Raw genomic sequence first — 20,302 nt, forward strand, 5'->3', positions numbered from 1 at the left:
AAAATCAAATGTGTCCTGGCACGCCTACAGTCCAGCTCCTATAGGAGAGCTAATCACACTGTTTGGTAGCTTCACATTTTGATGATCACATTTGGGTTTGCAGATTTTTATTTTTTTATTAAACACAGTAACTGTAATTACCTCGACATTTTATTTCCTGATTATTTATGTATTGATTTATTTATTTTATCAATAATCACAAAGTCATTAACTTGCGGTTGGAATTTACAAAGTTTTTGTCCAAGTAAAACATGTAAGGAAGGAGGAGGAAAAAAATATGAGGGAAAATAAAAGCCCCGCTCTGAGCACAGTGTTGGGAATCATTATCTACTTAAATGCTCGAGCCTTGGTCTTTTTGTTGCTTTACTCAAAGCATGAGCTGTGTTTCATATCCCATTGAGACTAATGAGAACAGTCTTGGGACCCGTTGCGGTTATTTTGACAAATTGAGCCTGTAGTTGTTTTTCCTTTTACTCCCGCCCATATATTGCAATCTGAATCACCACTCTTACTGTAAGAGAGATGATTTGGTTTTTTTTTTTGCTTTCTGGGACCAAATTAGAATACTGAGCGTTGTAACCGCATATCCTGGGAGTGAAGTAAGTGGTCAGTGACTCATAGCTGGGCTATTAGCAAAGGAATGATGGTGCTGCTGAAAAATCTGACAAAACAATTGGTTAATTTTACAAATGATAATGATTTTGTGTATGTCAGATGGCCCCTTCGGGTAACTAAAACACAGACCTCGGTCCAACGTTTTGTCACTAGGGTTCATGAGTGTGGGATGCCGATGCCTTGGGCCGAAAGGACAGCCGTCCACATTTTTTAGTGCGACGCTGACGTCTCGGGTTACACTGTAGCCCGAGCCGAGCTGTGGCCTAAGACCACCCTTCAATTAATCTTAGCCTTGTAGCGGCTTATAATTTGCCATTACAAAAGCCATTAAACCTGGAGGCCTGATTCGGAGCTCCTGGGACTGCTTTGGGAGGAGGGGATGGGGATCCGACAGGCCTCCAGTTGGCCCCTTGGACCCTGGACGAGCCCCTTTCCACAAAACAGACAGGTACTTAAAAACAGGGTGAAAAGATCACCTTAAAGAAAACAAGGAAGATTAATGGGAAAAAATGAGGGGCCTTTAGGTCGCTTTCATCTGGGTTTGATTCAGGTCTTCAGTGAGCCATTAACCCAAAGGACAACTGTCCACCGCCTAAGTGAGAAATGAAGCTCCCCTGCGCCGGCTCAGACGAATGTTTGAGCCGCTCCTGAGGCCCTTGGAGTGGATCAGGACACGGGGCGGAAATGTGGTTCTATTTTTCTCTCAGATCTACTGAGCTCATCAGTGATTCAGTGAGCAGACGCAGATAATGTTTGCAGTGATAAATTTGACATCCTGCAAATTCTCGCTTTCATTTCATCTTCATACACTTTATTTACAGTAAAGGCCAGGCAGCAGAGGTCAAAGGGAATCAATCGAGTCCAGTTGTGCCAAATGTAATTCATAAAAGATTGCAACCTCTTTAAATGGTGCTAATTATAAGACAAAAAAAAGAATGTAAATTAGATGACTAATAAATCTCTGATAACTTGTTTTTATAAGTGTGAAGACGAGGAAAGATTAGAGTACCTCATCCAAATGTTCCACACTTTGGACCGGATCCTCACAGAGCTTTAATTTTCAGCATGAAACACAGAGAGCTCAACCAGCTGCTGCTGCAAAGGCTTCATATTAACACTCAATCAATATTATGTTCAAATGTATGTGTATTCCTGCTGCGGTGGTTTTCGTGGATATTAATACATGATAAATCTGAAAGAAGATCAAGCAGATAATGATGCAGATGAATATGAGGCTGTCACAGGGACATTTATAAGGAAGAGGGAGCAGGCACAATGGCTACAGCGATATAAAGGAGGGTCCTTTTTTAGCAGCATTGTAACAGTTTTGGTGCAACATCATGAAGCAACCTCCAGGGCAAGCAAGATCCATGCAAGCCTTCATACATGAAGTGCTTGGAAATGGAACGTGTGCGTATTTGTTCGGCCACAACAGTAACAGAAAGAGGGCTACTGCAGGACGGAAAGCTTTTATAACATCTGTACATTATGAATTTATGTGTTTATGAATTTAACTCTTAAAGTCTTAAACCCTGTTTTTAATTCCTAACACTAACCAGTAGTTTGTAACTCCAACTCCAACTGTTGGTGAAAACAAAACGGCTCATGGTGTCAGGGGCCACTTACACAGGCACTCACACTGTAACACTTTACAGGTTATTTGAAGACGGAATTACCCTCATGATGCTTGGTCTCACCTTCAAATGGAAGCCTCAGCTAATAGGAGGTGATTAAATATATACCTGGTGGATGGAGGTTATGTCACACACAGGTGACGGCTCGCTCCACCAGAAAAATATAGATTTTTACATTTTTAGGCAAATTTGGCCCAAGAAAGAACTTATGTGCAAGAAATGTGTTTTTTTGTGTCTGAGCTCAAGAGAATATCAGCTGCAAGGATATTTTTAATTAACTGCCCAGTGGGAGGGGCTAAGAGGATATAAGGGACTCCTCAGGAGCTACGTCACAATAACCTTCCACATAGGTCAAAGAAATGCTAAACATCCTATATCTGTGATGCAACGATAGCCATAAAAGACCTGATACCATTGCCGTTTAGCCAGCAGGTTTCGCAAAAAGCGGTGAGGCAGACATCTTTTGCACTTCTGATTTAGGCATTAGCAGTTACATTGTCACGCAGACTGTGAAGCCGGGTATAAATAATGCAGCGCTGGATGGGAAGGCTGGAGTGCTGGTACGGTTCGTAGCAAGTACAAAGCACACACCTGGCCTCAGAGTGAAATCAAATCTATCCTGAACTCTGTCTCTCCTCTCATTTCGCTTCAGCAGTTTTCCGTGCACAGGGTTCTGGGTCAGGAACCGGGGAGGAGTGATTTGAGTTCAGGTCAAACACACAGACAGCTTCACACAATAATGTGTTTCAAAGCTGTTTCATCTCCAACATTAAAATGCTTTTTACTTCACAGGAAGTTAAATAAGTACAGTAGGTCGTTCCTGCAGAACACCTTGTGAATCTTTTCCAAAGGCCTCACTGATAATGGGCTGTAATCACTGCCCATTAAACCACGTTCAATAGATTAACACCCACTGAATCCACTGCGAGTCAGTGTGTTTTTTTTAAGGGATCAATAAACCAATTCCTCTTGGTTATGTTTCCCTTGTCTACAGCAATCAGTTCAGTGCTGATTAAATCACAGCACATTATCTCCGTGGGATTTATCTTGCCTAAATTGAGTTTCTTTCACCCTCCTGGCCACGGGAGAGTGGGCAACGCCTGCTGGGAGAGAGAAATAATCATTCATTAACCTCTGACCTGCGAGAAGTGTCAACTGAATCACCCGGCTTCGTTGTTTCTTTCTCCCCTGCGCACCCCCTGAGCACCCAGCCTAGGCAAATTGACAATTTACACACTGCAGCCCAAACTTTATTAACCTGCGCTGCGGTTTGATGCAGTCACTTGATCAGCTGGTAAAATGAGGCATAAAAAGATCGTCTCAGATCTGAATTGCACGTGTTCAAAGAGGGAGGGGGTTGTTTGTGGCTGTTTTTTTTGCTGTGGAAACAGACCAAAGGAAAACAGTGGGTGAGTAGAAGGATTGCATTTGAAAACATAACTTGAGCTTAATTTATGGAGTGTGACGATCTCAAAGGGATGGACGTGCACATCATCTCATCTGTCATTATGGCTCTCAGCTGTCTTTCTTTCTTCTTTCTGAGCTGATGACCTACTGTTTTCAGCCTCAGAATAGGGTTTGATGTCTTCATATGGTCACAGTAGGAGTGATAAATTACAGGACACCTTTTTTCTGTTCAACACATGGAAGTCCTCACTGTTGCATTTGATTTTTAAATGCTTCAGAAGTGTGCAGTCACAAATCACTCTATGAGTCCTTTTTTTGTCACAGTAATGGTGAAATAAAAAAAGCGCCAACTTTCCACCAACAGACCAAAACAAAGAAGACCACCAGAAAACTGGAATGCTGAAGCACATATGTACATTTGTCTACGGACGACCACATAACTCAGCTGCAGTGCACCAATCATCATGCATGAGGCTGAGCAGCAGAAGTGTAAGCCATTTCCTCCGACTTTAAAGCATTACCTCCAGTATTGATTGCGCTGTCAATGGAAGTCTTGAAGATATGAGTCATAATGCTATTTCTGTCCCCGCACAGTAGCAATAAACACAACCAAGCTGCCCCGAGATCTTTCCCTCAGACATTATTAGGAGCTACAACTGTGTGAGACTCAACATGGTGTAAAAACAAACCAAATGTCAGCACCGCTGCCCAAGCGCCTTTTGCTATAGCCAACAGCAAATGTAATGAAAGCTTGGAAGGCTCTGTTAGTACGCCGCTGACCTTTTATACATTTATTGTTCTCCTGACATTTCTCCAAGATGGAGAAGGTGAAAAACAGAATGAGGTGCTAAAGCAGAAATCGGGATTTTTTATCGCCCCCGTTAGAGAATGACTTTCATCGATCCAAACTCTTGGACTTCACAGAGGGTCGATGCGCTGTTATTGCCAACACTAACGTGCTGCTTCGCTCTCTGTAGACACGATGCAGTTTTTATTAGCTTTTGTGTCACTTTAGTGTTACTGGAATGTGAAAAGGGCGGAAAAAAAGGGATCTGCCCGCTGGCCTGTTCTCTGTGACTCTGGAACAAAATGAGGAACATCAGGCTGGTGGGTGATTTTCTAGATTTTACACAAGCACAGAAAAAAATGCTATATAATCCATCTGGATTCTTGATGTCACGGACCTCAGTTGATAGATTATTTACATTATGGGGCAGTGTGCAGCTCTGTCACCTCACAGGGTCCTGGTTTAAACCTGTCAGTCAGCCTTTCTGTGTGGAGGCTGCATGTTCTGCTCCTGTACTCCAGCTTCCTCCCACATGCTTTAGGTTAATTAGGGAATCTAAATTGGGTGTAGGTATGAGTGTGACTGGTGGCTTGTCTGTGGGTCCCTGCAATAGATTGGCAACTTGTCTATGGTGTAGCCTGCCTCTTGCCCATTGATAGCTGTGCCAGGCTCCAGATCCTGTGTGTAGGACAGGGCTGGTGTAAATTAAAGGTTGCTGTATCTGACAGAAATTGTGAATGATTGAATGCAAATAAATAAATATAAATGAAACCTATATCTTAGTTAAACACATAAAAGTCATTTTTTTGAAAAAGCAAAAATGTATTTTGCCCCCACCAGGAAACCAGATTATACTAATTATATGCCTTAAGCTACATAATAAATTAGCCTTTCAACACATTTTTGATGTTCCTCATTGCTGAAACAGTTTATTTAATGCAACTGCAGACAGAGCCGTGGGAAGAGTGAAAAATACAAGCTCACATTCTAACAGGCAACTACAGTATAATGTGAATTTACAACATCTGGTAACTACAAGAATCTGTGGCACATAGCAGACATGGACCATAAACTGGATCCCTACCCTAACCACACTCAGTAATTACAATATTGCCCATAAGCCCAGTCAGAAGAGCACAGCCAGATTCATTTATGCAAAAGTGTGAATTGTATTGAGTTTGTATTGTTTCTCTTCCTAAAGTTCCCTTTGAGGACGTCACCGTCCTCTATTGGTGAGTAGGTGTGTCACCTCTGCCTCATTTTATCAAACCAAGCTAAACGTTTCTGTTCCGACATGTTTACATGAATAGATTAAGTGAATTTATAAGTCTGCTAAGTACATCAAGCATGCTAATTCCCCTGCTAGCAGGCAATAGGAGTGGTGACCCCCTGATGGCTGCTGCTTCAGCTTTCCCTGATGAACTCTGAGGCAAAATTGTATCAGTTCCTGATCCACTGCCATCTTCTTTCTGCTTTGGCTTACCAAAGAATTAAGTTCTTAACGGGAGACTTCGTTTTAATACAGAAATGTCTGCCTATTCCAGCAGGGGGTGCTTCACCTGATACACATGTGCAAGCATATCTCATCATTTGGTTACTTACAAATTGACATATATGTAAATATTCAGAGTACATAATATTATGAGCAAAACATTGCTATTGGCAGATATTGGGCTTAAAATGAAACATTAGAGATGAGATAGAGATGTCAGTAGATAAATTGACACACACTAATATCCACTATGTCCCCAGTGGACACATAAAAAAACACCACCCTGACACTGGTGAGCTTGTAACAGGGGCAAGTATCAGCTTAATTACCCAATTTAAAGGGGTTTCACTGCAGAAACAGCCCCCAAGTCCTCTGCAATGTATCCATATCTGTTTCAGCACTTGGCCAAAAGGGGATGAAGAATATCAGCATATTGGATATTGGCAAAAATTCAAAATACACGATCAAAGTGCAGATATGAAGAGACCTACTAGATATTTGTCAGATGTCTGTCAGATGCCTTATGCATGTGCGGTGCTGGGCAGTCAGCCTCTGAGAGGAAGTGATCGAGCAACAAGAAGGGAGAAACAGCTGCTTAATAATTCAGGACGCTGAGATTAAAAAGATCGTGGGCCGGGTGCGTTATTAAAAGGCAGAGTAATTACTTCAGAACTCCATGTCACTGCTTCAATAAGAGGCGCCTAATTTGGTTACTGCCAACCTCACGCGTAATTGCTGAAGATGAACAATGGCTGCCGCACAAAGAGAGGAGTAACTGCACCGAGTCCCCGCTACACACCGGAGTCAATAAGAAGGAAGTGAAAAAATGATAACTGGGGAAAAGAGCATGTTCTTCGGCAAAAATACCAAAAAAGATGTTCAAATAAAGTCAAGTCTCAATGTTTTTTATCGCAGATTATTCAATGTTTACCTTCGTTTTACAGAGATTAAAGTTATTTTTAACTAAATGACACCGGTCTTACAACTAAACGAGCTCATCAGATGTACATCACTCAGGTCGGCTGCTCTGCTTTAGCTTGACCCTGTCAAATCAACAGTGTATGTATGCATCCATGGTGAGACTGGACTCCTTCCCTCCACAGGCACTCCATCACAAAACAGAGGGAGTTGCTACCAGATGGTTAAACAAACACATCGCCCAACTGCCCATAACTCAAATCCACTTAGCACCCTCTTGTCAACATGTCCCTCACTCGCTCACTACCTCTCCCATCTTCAGGCCTGTGCAGAGGAAGGAAGGAAAGGGAGGAAGAAAAAATAATACGGAAATAATGAGAATCAGCAAGAAATTCCTGGGGGGTGTGTTTAATTTTAATCACCAAGCCTATCCATCCTCGGTAGCTCTCATCTCTCCCCCACGCTCCCTCCCTCCCTTCCCTCCCTCCTTTCCTTATAGGTGTACTGAAATGAAGGGGGGACGGCGAGCACCTGGAGTGACAGCACGTGTAAGGGTCACAGAGACAAAGTCCAAACGTGATGTTTGACTCAGGCTTTTCTGAGAGCTCTCGGGGAGGCGCCCAGGATTCAGGCCAGGGGTTAAGAGTTTGTAGGTCGGCAGGTCACGCAATTTTCCCTTTTCCCTTGGCCTCATCCCTGCGCTTAAAACCTCAACGGTGTACTTGAGAGGGTAATTTATTATCCTGAGTGCTGTCCAGCTTGGACAAGAAGCTGGGAGCACAGAATTAAGCTCCTAACTTCTGAGGACAGAACGTGTTTTCCTCTCTTTTTACCAGCCCTGAATTTTCAAACACATGCAGGTGATTGATGATTTATTTTGGTTGTTGCTTGGGATGAGTAAAGTATTTCTATTCTATTCTGTTCTTGCCTACAGGTCATCTTGGTTAGCATGATTCTTTTCTTGACTGAGGATATATTACTGTGTTTCAATCTGGCAGAATCATTTTTTTTATTTTCCTGAATTATCATTGTAAATCAAAGCTCCACGGTTTTGTTTTTCTTAAGGTTTTGTCTCATAAATGTCAAACAAGTGGTGTGACTATGTGCCAGATTGAGATATCCTGTGAGGTATCCCCACCGTTGATAGTGCGGCCTCGCCGTGTTGCAGCACAGGTGAAAAGGTGAAAAGATAAGCATTATCTCTGACACATAATTGTCAAAGGCATGGATAATTGACATGCATGCCACAATGTCCAAAAGTAGGCCTGCTGATGACAGCCAAACTCCACTCGGCCCCTGGAATGTGCAGAGGCCATTCTCAGACATCTGAACATCAAACGGCGCTCAGCTCTGTCAATCTAATAGCCCTGGATGTGGGATTTATTGGCTCTCACGGGCCAAAAGAGAGATGAGGGGCGAAAGCAGAACCAGATTTTCTCTCCCGTATCAGTTTCTCTTCTGTCAGTCAGGCTCTCATCAGCTTGCTCAGGAAAAGACGTGAGCTATATTTGTAGTAGATTAACTACTATTTAAAAAAAGTTACAAAGAGTGTGAAGGATTTTACAAAATAAGACAACTATTAAATCAAGTCTATACCAGAAAAACAACCGGAAGTGCTGAGGGTGATTGATTGTTTACGTAGCTATGCACCCTCTTGTGGTCAGATGGGTAAGTGCATGAAAACCCTTGAACATTTCATCACGAAAAAAAAATGTAGTCAAAAATACATTTGCCAGATATGAAATATGGTTGCGTGCATGCTAATGTCATACAGCTGCAATACACGCAGTGCAGGCTTTTACACTGGAGTCAGGGGTTTGAGTCCCCCTGGCACCACGAGCTGTTTTGTTTTCACCTGCTGCTGAGTTTCATTTTTAATCACGATTAGATTTGGCATATAAAAAAAACACCTACTAGTTAAGTTTAGGTATTAAAAACAGGGTGATATGAAACTGAAACATAAACCTCATGCTGTGTGAGGGTGGGCTGAAAATATTACGGTTACCACAACAGCCAAAAAACGTATAGAAGCATGTTACTAATGTGATAAACTCTAAAACTGAAACCAAATATAAACAATAATAAATAAGACACAACAGACTCGGCCTCCTGGGTGAAATTCTCAACTTAGTTTCTCTGCTCCACCACATTCAACAATCTGCTTCATATTCCCGCACATTGCAAACACATTCAAACTGATGTTTAGCATTATACAAGCTGTGAGTGCTAATGATGGATAAATCTGCATCTGATTTCTGAGATCATGTTTCACATACCAGAAATAAATTGCACTTTTGCACCATTAAACCCTGTTCACACTGACACAAACATGAGTTGTGCGGGAAAAGGAACAACAAAGTTGTTGTTTGATTAAAAAAAAAAAATTAAAAAACAGATGGCCAAATAAGGGGAAGAAATGTGAACAGTGGGGTCCAAAAGTTGAAGACCCAAGTCAGGCTTGTAGTCCTCAAGCCTTGATAAACATAACGTTCTCACAGAGAAGAACCTAGAGGAGTTCTATTTATCTCTGTTAGCCCCCTGAAAAACTCCCTGTCCCTGCTTAGATAGCCCTGCCAATTCGGCATGATGTCATCCCCCTGGCGTGCGGTGATTGATGCATCCTGGCTGCCAGCACTAGTTGGAGGCAAGGGGGAGAGGGGGGGGGGATCAAGATGGAGAGAGGGGTGAATTTTCCACAGATAGAGACATCCAAATGTGAACAGAGCCCAGCGTGGGGTCGGATCAGAGCTCAGGCCAATTCGCTGCATACCTGCACCACAGTGAATGCGGCGCTCTCACCATCACGGCTCCCTACAGTCAGTCGGTTTTGATGTTTCAAAAGCCGAATACACAAGTGGGGAACAGTGGTGATGGTCCTGCTCACTGGTTTGATGGAAACGCCATGGGGGGAAAGGGCCCGGCTCTGATTATGTACGTTCACTCCATCTTCTCTCTGAGTTCTGTTACATATCAAGGGTGAGGGGAAGGGGGGGGTGTTATTGTGAGTCGAAGAGTAAGTGTTTCACAGATAGTCACGGAGACGTGCTGAGATGAACTCAACAGGGAGCCTGTCAGCAAGCCAAGTTAGTTCTGGTGCTTTAATGGCTCTATCATACACTGTTTCATAACATTTCATGGTTATTTGTTTCCACTGGGAGATACAGCATTTATTGGTTTTCATGTGTATTCACTTATGTTTAAATATCTAGACATAACAACTCAATCTGTAATGTTTGAATGTGCTTCTTTTTAAATCCATACGTTTAAACAGGAAGGGGAAGCACTAGCAGTAATTGCTAACTTAATACTCACATTACTTTCTCAGTCTCCTACATTTACACACTTTAGAGCATATAAATCCTTTCTGTGTAGAAAGTCGCATCTTGGATGCAAAGACATGATCACCATCAAGATGGCGGCGAATGAGCTCCTTCTTCTGGAGGGGTGCAGCTAAAATTCAAACTTCCTGGTTGCATGGAGCAAAAAATAAACTCCTCTATTCCCTTTACGTTGGGCTCCAAACTTATCAACTGGTGAGTGGGCAGCAGTGGGTCAGTGGTATAGCATAGTTGTCCAATAACCGGAAGGTTGGTGGTTCGATCCCAACTAGTCACTGTTGTGTGTTGTGTGTGTTGTGTGTCACTGTTGGGCAAGGCACTACCTCCACTACACTACTACACTGGTGTATGGCGCTCTTTACTGGGCTGCCTTAAGCAATTTCCCCATTGTGGGACTAATAAAGGTTTCTTAAGAATACATGAACATACACACAACAATAAAACGCAGATTGATCCCAGGACCAAGCTGTGTTCTACTGACTCATGGTCTCCATATAAACTGGGCTAGTTCTCCCATAGCACTATAACAGGAAGTGCATTGTCATATACTAACAAAACACTGGTGGAAAAAAAAAGCAGCTCAGCCTCTTATCAATGTGACTTTTTAATGGCTTGTTTCCCAAAGGTGGTCATTATTACCTCTGGATCAATATCATTTAAAAATAAACATCTACGCTGACACAAAGTCAATGATCCTTCACTGAATGTGTAAATGAGTAAACACACTGTCACACTTTTCAGCAGAGTATTGACAGATTCACAATTAATTAGAGCTTGTTTTCTCTTTCCCTACATTAAAGGATTACAAAGGATTTAAAGAGGCGCTGCATATTTACCACAAAACTGCCTCTAATTTGTTGGCTTTGCTCTTGTTTACATCCACCAAAACCATGTGAATACATTATTTATGATAATACATACTCATCTTTATCATGTTTGACATAAACGAATTTGCATATGTAGAAGCTTTATTTTGCTTTACTGGAGCTTATTTTCTCTTTTGTTGTCTGTAAAGTCTGGTGATACTGATGCACACTTGTTCTGTCCCTGTGCCTCTGCAGGTATTTAATGAGTTTTAACTGTGTGTGTCTTGCCGTGTGTTTGTGTGCGCTCGCTCGACTGTTTGTTGGCATGCAGAGTCCTGCGTGCATGTGTCAGAGGGAGAAAAAAAAAAAGTGTCCACCGCTACATAATCAGTATCGGCCCCTGCTCCTTTTCACTGTGGTCCGGCAACTGAGACTGAACACGAGGTGCAGGGAATTGAGGTGCATTGATCTGTCCTCTGCAGCGTCTCCCTGGACTAGTGAAATCATTAACCTCGCTGGCACAGACACAGGAAGCAACAACAGAGTATCTTTGAGAGGTTAATTAAAAATAAAAGCGCAAGGGGGGGAAGGGCAGAGGGGGTGTTCACCAGGGAAAAGTGCACTGACTTCCAAATGAGCTCACTCCAGTATGGATGTCTGTGGTCAGCAGACAACAAAGTATGAAGACTTTATTTTTCTTTACGAACCAACCAGGTGGGCTCAGGTGGAAACTTTTACCTTTTAGTTACATACCAGAGACTATGATTAGGACTTTTATGATTGCATTATGTTTTTAAATTGATGTAAAAAGTGACTGCATCAGCCTTATAAGAGAATATGGCCAGCGGAGACCATCCTCAAACCAAGCTGCTGAGCACAAACAGTGACGGTCGCTGAAACTGCTCTCCGAATACAACAGAAACTGAAGACACATTATTTTAGCCTTATTATTGGGACACACCCGCTGACAGTAAAAACTATGGACAAAGCTTCTGTGACGTCACGTTTGCTTCTGAAGCTCTGCTTTGAGTCTCAGTGGGAGGCTCTGGGCTGCTCTGACCATCGCCATGTTGGCAGAAGTCTGAGTGAGTTGGTGGAGTAAACATCAAAGATGCTTCACTACAAGCAGCACACTGTTCACACTGCAAGTTTCTCTATGATTGACAGTTGTGGTCTGCACAATGGTGGTAACACTTCTGCATCATCAGCAGGTGTCTCAGGGTCTCTGATGTTTTGACCCCTAGCCTGTGAATCGCCTGCAAAAGCTGGCCACAGCAATCTCTCTCATGGTCTCCTTTAACTTTGACTCTAGGCAGATGTTGCTGAATCGTTGACAGCAGATTTTGATGGTTAACGATGGTTGACGATAGCTTTCCTGGTACTTTGCCTTCTTCTACTCATGAGAGTCTATAGGGATTGACTCGCATTTGAAGCCAGCCCCTAGAGGCTACAGTGTGAACTGCATGTTTTAACACTTCTGCATTGGCTTCAAGTCTGAGCCCCAGAGGTTGCCGCTTGGGCACACCACACTTGTGTGTGCAATGCCTTCTGGTACTTGTAGGCACTGCAATAACAGCTATGCAAGCAGAACAGCATGAAAATGTACTCTCCCTGTCCATGTAACACACGTGAAGGAATTTAATAAAACAACTATCATCCATACTGACTAGACAACTGGACAGTTTCCATTGTCGTATTTATATAGTTTTAACCACCATTTTACATAGATCTCCAAACATGACGACATCTATGCACAAAGAGCAGTCAGGTGAGCAGACAGGTGGTAAGCCAGCAGATTAGCCAAAGGAAAAAATTTTACTGAGGTAAAACTAAAAGTGAATGTACTCAACGTGGAGGTAATTAAACCTGAGGAGGCCTGCGGCTGTTTGCAGTGAACTGTTCACAGAAGGCTGATGGTGTCTTTAAAACCTGCCGGATGATCATACGTCCTGCCCTGTCTGACAAAGGTGCTAAACAGAAGCAATTAATTCAAAGAGTTATTTTCCTGATGGTGGTGGAATAATGTAAACCATTGTAATTTAAACTATGGCAACATAATAAGTTATGGAAACATGATGTGTGCCACTAAATTTGCTCTTTTTCGAATAGTTTTCTCAACTTTCTTAATAAAATAGTGACTCTACATGGAAGCTATTACATTTATTGACTTGTTGTTTAAGTCACAATAGAGATAAGATTAATAGAGAGCAGAGCCATGAAAGAAACAAGCTTAAAAATGATGAATGATGGAGGTATGCACCGTGCACAAAGTAATGTAATATTCTGTGGACGTTCTAGTGAAGGTAATGTGTGTCCCTGCAGTGTTTTCGATGAGTTTCTGTAACTGATGCTCACATTATAATCAACAGATTAAAAACAAGATTACCTTAATATCTACACATATCACAATTTTAAAACACAACGCTGTGGACTAGCATTATTCAATAAAATGACATCCAGCAGAGAGGCCTTCAGTGCGTGTCAGCTCCCAGTAGGTGTGACAGCTTCACCACAAATAATGTCTGATGTTCAAATGTCAATAAGACATCAAAGCAGCCCGTTGTGACGAGGGGTGCGAGTCACCATCGATGAGGCTGCTGCTGAGAACTCTTTCAGCTCGGGACAGAGACACAAAGTGAACTGAACATTTTGGCAGACCGTGTCGACAGCGATGGTCCGACTGCTGCCTGAATTCATGCATTCTTTATGAATTTGTTATTGAAAAGTCTCATTATGTTCATCACAGACATACTGGGATGAATGTTTCTTTACCCAATATTGTGTACAGTACAAGAGACATTATTTAAGAAGGCACTTCATTGGATTACATCCACACACAGCAATGAGTTGTTTTATTAGCTCGCTGCTGATGTTTACAGCATAAACAGGTTAGCTGTTTGCTACTGTGTGGAAATGTGATGTGGATCAACTTGATAGGCCTGTTGAACGGCGGTTATTGCAGTCTGTAGTCCCAGGGAACGCACGAGGAAATGATGCTCCCCCCCTCCCCGTCAGCGCCGCAGAGCCCCCTCTGCCTCTGGATCTATGGGTAATTACTGAGGCTCTGCTGACTCGGGAGAATCACACATAAGAACACAGACACACAGAAGAGCTCATGTTAAATCTCACACAGAGTTTTCAGTTCTACCATCAGTTCTCGGAGGGGGAATTCATCTTGATGATTGAGGTAAATCTGAGAGAAAATACTGCAGCTAAAGCACATGAATTATCTTAACTATAAGTTATCTAACAGCTGGAAGGAACTCCATCAAACCCAAAGTCTTGGTTGTTATAACAATTCTTCATATCTAGCCTCTAAGACCTGAAGGTCTAATTCATAATGCATATTTCAAAGTTTAGGATATTTTCTTTCCCCCATTAAAGAAAACACTTAAACATATTTAAGAAATAAGAGTTCTTTTCATTGTAAGGACTTTTTTTGGCTACAATCTAATGCTGGTTTGATTTTTGTAGATATCATTCAACCCCTTTTAACATTCACATATTTGCCACCTAACAGCAGTTCTCATTGCATCAAGCCTTTCCTGCTGTGAAATAAACTTATTAAACTGAGTATTAGACTTGTAGTGTTGAGGGAATAACAATGCAGAGCTACAAGCAGACAGCAGCTATGCTAGCAGTTTAAAAACCTCCATATTCACTCCCTTATGTTACGATATGATCAGGATGCACTGTGAGGTTTACTCAGTGTCAGATATCTCCATCTAATTGGCCAATATTTCATTTCAAGGCCAATAATAATATTGTGCATCCTTAGCCAACTCCTTCTAATAAAAATACCTCATCTAAAGAGTAATGAAAATCCAAAGAACAACAATAAATACCATAAAGATGCCTTCCAAGAACCCCTCTGTCCAACTCTGGACAACACTCAAACCAACCTAATCTAAATATAATCCTGCTTCGTAAAGTCTGGATTAACTTTAAGATGACAAAAGCACTGATTTCTATTTCAGAAGACAACACTCCTTCCACATCACCTCTGCCTGTGAGGTTTCTTGTGTGCAGTATAGAGATTTCTTCTTCTATGTTTTAAAATCACAGGTTGACCGACTGCGGTGACAGACACCCACCCACCCACGGGAACTCAGGATGCTTCCGAGAGAAAAGCCGTCCCATTTCTGAGACAAAATGATTCCCAGGTTTATTAGCCTCTGGAAATTGGCTTCAGTGGGAGGCGGAAAAACAAATCATTTCAATATATACCCGGGTGTCCTAATGTTCATTTCAATGCTGTCACTTAGAGTGGGGGGAGGGAGGAAGGACAGACAGAACGCATTGTGCTGCTGACAGGATTGGCTTTGTGTGTGATGAATGGGGCTGTCACAGACGGTGACAGGTTTGTGTTCAATACATGTGGATGTACAATACGCTCTGCATCCCGTGACAAGCTGGGAGGCTTTTTGTCCCGATAATCTCCATATCGTTTCATCTCTGGCTGCTTATGGCGGATGTGGTCACTGAGGGGTGTGTCATGGCCGCTGCGCACAGACTGTCGATCCTCTGGAAGCAAAAAAAAAAAAAAAATAGGACACCAAGTTGACTAATGTGTTCAAGTGTTGGTTCTTTTTTCTTTCTTCTTCTTGTTTTCAAAGTCACTGAGAGTCTGAGGAAAAATCTGGATTCAAATGTCTGGTTTTGCAAACATTTCTGAGGCCGTGTTGACACGTGACACTATCAGAGGGGACCTGACCACACGGGACAGCTACTACATGCAAGTCTGAATGCACAAAAGTACTTACAGGATGTCCTATTATCATGACTTAAGAGCATGGCACAAAGTGAATTTATCATATACATTTAATGTAATATTTTGCTTTACCTAAAAAGCTGTGGCAGCCTGAGCAAACTGCCAACATGTGTCGCCAGGAGTGGGTCCAAGAACTCTACATGTGGTTACTAAGCGGGAAACCTCTGGGTCTCAAACATGAAGACAATGCAGAAGTATTAAAAATTGCAGTTCACGTCGCAGCCTCTAGGGGCTGGCTCCAGAAGTGAGTCAATCCCCATAGACTTCCATGTTAAAATGTCCAAATCTACAGCAGAAATAAACTTGTTTACAGCCCAGTACAAAAAACGATTCTGGTCTCAAATGCTGAGTTTCCTTCAAGTGTGGCGGACTGTGATGCTGCCAACATGGCGACAGTCAGAGCGTTCAGGTGCCTTCAGAAATCAATGGGTGACGTCACACAAGGTCCGTCCATAGTACTTATTGTCAATGGTATGGACTCTTAACATTATTGCTACTTACTCTGCTGGCCTTTTAAATTCAAAACTAGTTCAAATTAACTGTACCGGTATGTTTAATCAGTTTTAAGGACTACACAAAGAAACAATGTGTTGACTTTAGTCATTCAAAGAATAGCCTTAAAAATAGGGGGGGGGGGGGGAATGAATTAATAATTTTATAAATAGGACAAAAAATAGTACAGTGATTCCAAACGCTAGAATCAAGGTGATGACAGTGACAACATGGAAAAATAGTCGGAATATAATATACATAAGCAAAAGCAAAAGCAGAGGAAAGAGACAAAAAACAATATAAAAATGTCTCTGCTGCAGGAAATAAAATCATAGAGGAAGTGAGTGCAGGGTGTGAGTGGGAGGTTGAATGTATGCACGTCTGTCTCCCTACAATTTGTATTCATGCAGGCAGACAGTGTTAAAGGGAGGAGAGGGAACGCATGTGTGCACAGTGGAAAAAAAGTTCATCAGATCATCTTAGAGCCAAAATACAACATTACTATAATCAACAATTCAAGTATTGATTACTTCAGATATAAGATAAAATATTAGCGACACTGGGAGTGGGCACCCCTTGTGTTTCTGATTTACAAAAGAAAAAAAACTGAAACGCAGACACAGACTCTGGGGAACGCCGGGGTTTTTCTCTGTGGATTCATTGCTCACGGCTGCGATGGAGTGTGAGCCCTTTTTCTTAATATTTATGCACCTCTGCGACAGACTAAGTTATGGACGCACATCGGGCCAAGACCTCGCTTAGTGTTTTCACTCCCTTAATATTTATGCTTCCCAGCATTTTTTTCCTATTGGTATTTTTCCTGTTATTCTGTCACGTCAACCTGAGAAATGAAGAGCCAAAGGAGTTCAATCACATACAAATGATGAAAGTTATTAAATCATTAAATATCACAGCTGGTAATCCAGTTAAAGGACACACTAAATGTCTGTTTATGTATGATTTAAGGCAAAATTTAGATTGCAAAACAATGTTTTTTACACTTTTTTCCAATGATGAGTTGTTATCAGTGAAGGAACTCCCTTGTCTAAAGATGAGGGTTTCCCCAAAGCTGCTGCATAAGACAGATTTTATCAATTAGCTATTTTATTTTTGAACCTTTTATCGTGGCTTGAACATGTCAAGAAGGAGAGGAATGACGACCAAGAGAAGCACCTTCAATTTAAACCGTCTATGAAAAATAGGAAGCAATAATAATGATGGAACAGCTGGCTGGAAACGTCCTAACATGTTCCAGAGCTCCTCGGTGCAGTTTAATAGCTTATATTTCACTTACGTGGACACATTCATGTTTCTATGAAGCGCATCTCAATTGGGCCAGATAGCGACGTGTAGCCAATAATTCTCAGTGTTTGTTTTAACCTGCTGTGGTGAAAGGGGGTTTCTGCTGCAGGACAACTCATATTTCACATTTAGGGTTTTAATCACAGGGATGTATATACATTTACTTTCAAAAACTTTCTGGCAGTCACACTGTCCTGTGTGGTGAGTAAAAGTCCCTGTAGGTGTCCAGGTGGGCAAAACAAACACAAGGAAGAGAGTTACAGCAAATCATTTCACACCTGTTGTTCCTTCTCTGCTGGACGTCGAATGTGAGGTGATCAAATTTTACTTCCTGAATGAATAAAAACGCTCATTTCAGTTATTTCAGTGTGCAACTATACGCCTGCATTAACAGTATCCTGTATTCAGTGAATGCAACATACACTGGTTTCTTTGCTTATAGGTGCGCCTCAGTGCTGGCTGCCATACAACTGATGACAAATGAACAGAGTGGATTAAACTCTGTTGTTGTTGAGCATCATCCCTCTCTGCAATGCTGATCAGCAGAGCCGGCCTAACGTACTTTGACCTCCTGCAGGGTCACATACAAAAGCTGGGTCTAAACATCCACTGAACAAGGGGTTTATTTTCAACATGGCTACCATTGAATCAACTGCATTTTGGTACGAAAAAAACCCAGAAAGAATAAACAAAAGGAAAGAAACCGCACAACGCAGCACCCTGTCCTACCCCGGTCTCAATTTTACAATGCGACATCTACCGGTTTGGATTTCCAAACAGGTCTGGACATATCTGGCTAAAAAGCAATCCGGATTTGATCCCACTGTAGCTGGATTGACTTTCCTCACGTGGTCCTAGAAACCTACCAACCGACGTTTCCTCCACCAGAAACAAGATTATTATTCACCTCTGTGCGGTTCAGCTCCGGACGTTTTCCCACCAATGTCCTCTGAATATTGATACAGTAGAGGTAAATGAGTGCTTTCACCTTTCACCTTAGCTTTAAACATAAGATAACGCAATCACCACCGCATTCCCTCATGGGGATCATTCGACTTTCACCGGGGGACGAGACGGACCAGGCAATGACCACATTCACATCTATAATGTTACTTTGGAAATGACCTCATATCCTGATTAAAGGTCAAATAAGATTATATGCATCTTAATATCAGGTTCATAAATTTCAGCGAGCAGTGAGGTTTTCTAGGCCAGAACCTTTAAGCTGCCTCTGTGTTTATGGGTTATACTTATTCATGAGCGTTTATTTTTGGCAGAGAAGAGACTCCGTTGAAAAAACAATGAGTCAATTATCCCCTGGAATCCAGATTAATTCATATTTAGTATCTGGCATGGCCCAGACGCTGCAGACTGAGGACCAATATATGTGTGGAAAATTGCATTTCAGCTTAAGTTGTCTATAAAGGTGTAATGATGGTATTTGAATGCATCATTGTTTTGACTGATAGAGTAAGTTCCTGCTAACTCTTTGTTCTGTTTGGAATACCGAAAAACAACAACCAAGAGGACAGAACTCCTTGTGTTTTTAATGTGACCAAATTAAGCATCATAAGTCTTAACTGTGTTGCATGTGTGCATTTTCACCTTTTGTGGAATCACAGAAACATGAGACACAGGCAGCGTCTCTGCAAAGTTCAGCCTCTCAGCACTGGATATGTACTTATCCTAAATATTGTTTGACCTTCCCAGTGCCCGGCTATTACTCTCCTGTGAGTCCACATCACCCCAGCCGACTCCCACCCCTCCTTCTTTTTTTTCCACAGATGGATTTTTTGTTGCATTAATCCCACAGATCAGGTGGGTTTTGTCAACGTGTTAAACTTTAATACTTTGGGTCATTTATCTTTACGGCCAAACCCGAGGTCTGTCAGCGACCAGACGAGCTATTTCCTCATTTGGTTTGGGAGCAAAGTGGCGCAGGAGAGAGCAAAAAAAAGAAGGGGGGATTGGTGGTGGTGGTGGTGGTGGTGATGGAGTGAAGTGGATTGGAGGGGGGGTTGAGGGGTCTGCAGCTCACCAGTTAATGAAATCCTGATGTGAGGAGGGAGAGGAAGAGTTGGCGGAGGGGTAAAGGGGTGAGCTCTGAGGTCGAGGCGCCACACCATCTCAGGAAAACGACGCCCCTCCAGAGAGGTGGCTTCACTGACTCATTTATTTTATTTTTGAGGAGTGGCCCCAGCTTACAAAGAGATGTGCCCCTAATTACGTATCGGACGCCCCGCATCAGGGACCTGCCGGGTGCCCAAGTGGACAAGGATAGAATTGCAAGTGATTAATTTGTGGAAAGCTCCCCAGGAACGTGGTACACTCACACGAGTATTTGTCTTCATTTGCCAAGATATGTACAGTGACAGGAGAGGGCAAGCCTTCAGAGCCCTGAGTGGATGTTTGGTTTCTCCTCTTATGGAGAAAAAAAAACATCCACTCAGGAAAAAAATAAAGTCCAGGCAGTTATGATAACAATAATAATAATAAAGAAGAAATTCCTGAATGATTGTTGTTGCTTGCACACACTGTCAGTCATTCACATGCAACAGAAAAACATTTCCCTGCTCCATTTAGCAGCTAAAACACTGGAACTAATGAACAAATAAGCAGCGTCACAATGTTAGAACATGCATTTTCTTTTGTTGCCTGTTCTGATGCAAATGTCGAGAACGTATCTCACTTCTGTAAATGCAACAGATAATTACAAGTGGCTCGGAAAATACTGAGAGAA

At 42.1% G+C, this 20,302-nt stretch overlaps 1 protein-coding gene across 2 annotated transcripts in view; it reads right to left on the reverse strand.

Annotated features, from left to right (window-relative positions):
• Window positions 1-20,302, reverse strand: part of pcgf1 (polycomb group ring finger 1) — a 90,847-nt gene that overhangs the window by 51,446 nt on the left and 19,099 nt on the right. The window contains exon 7 of one of the 2 annotated variants that reach the window (XM_028415993.1): window positions 15,428-15,521. The exons of the other annotated variant lie outside the window; for it this stretch is intronic. Within the exon in view, the coding sequence (XP_028271794.1) occupies window positions 15,447-15,521 (75 nt within the window). The 3' untranslated portion in view covers window positions 15,428-15,446. Of the gene's footprint in view, window positions 1-15,427; window positions 15,522-20,302 lie in introns of those variants that run through there. 2 annotated transcript variants of the gene reach the window in all.

Source organism: Parambassis ranga, chromosome 10, assembly GCF_900634625.1.
Source record: "Parambassis ranga chromosome 10, fParRan2.1, whole genome shotgun sequence".
Classification (NCBI taxonomy): domain Eukaryota; kingdom Metazoa; phylum Chordata; class Actinopteri; family Ambassidae; genus Parambassis; species Parambassis ranga.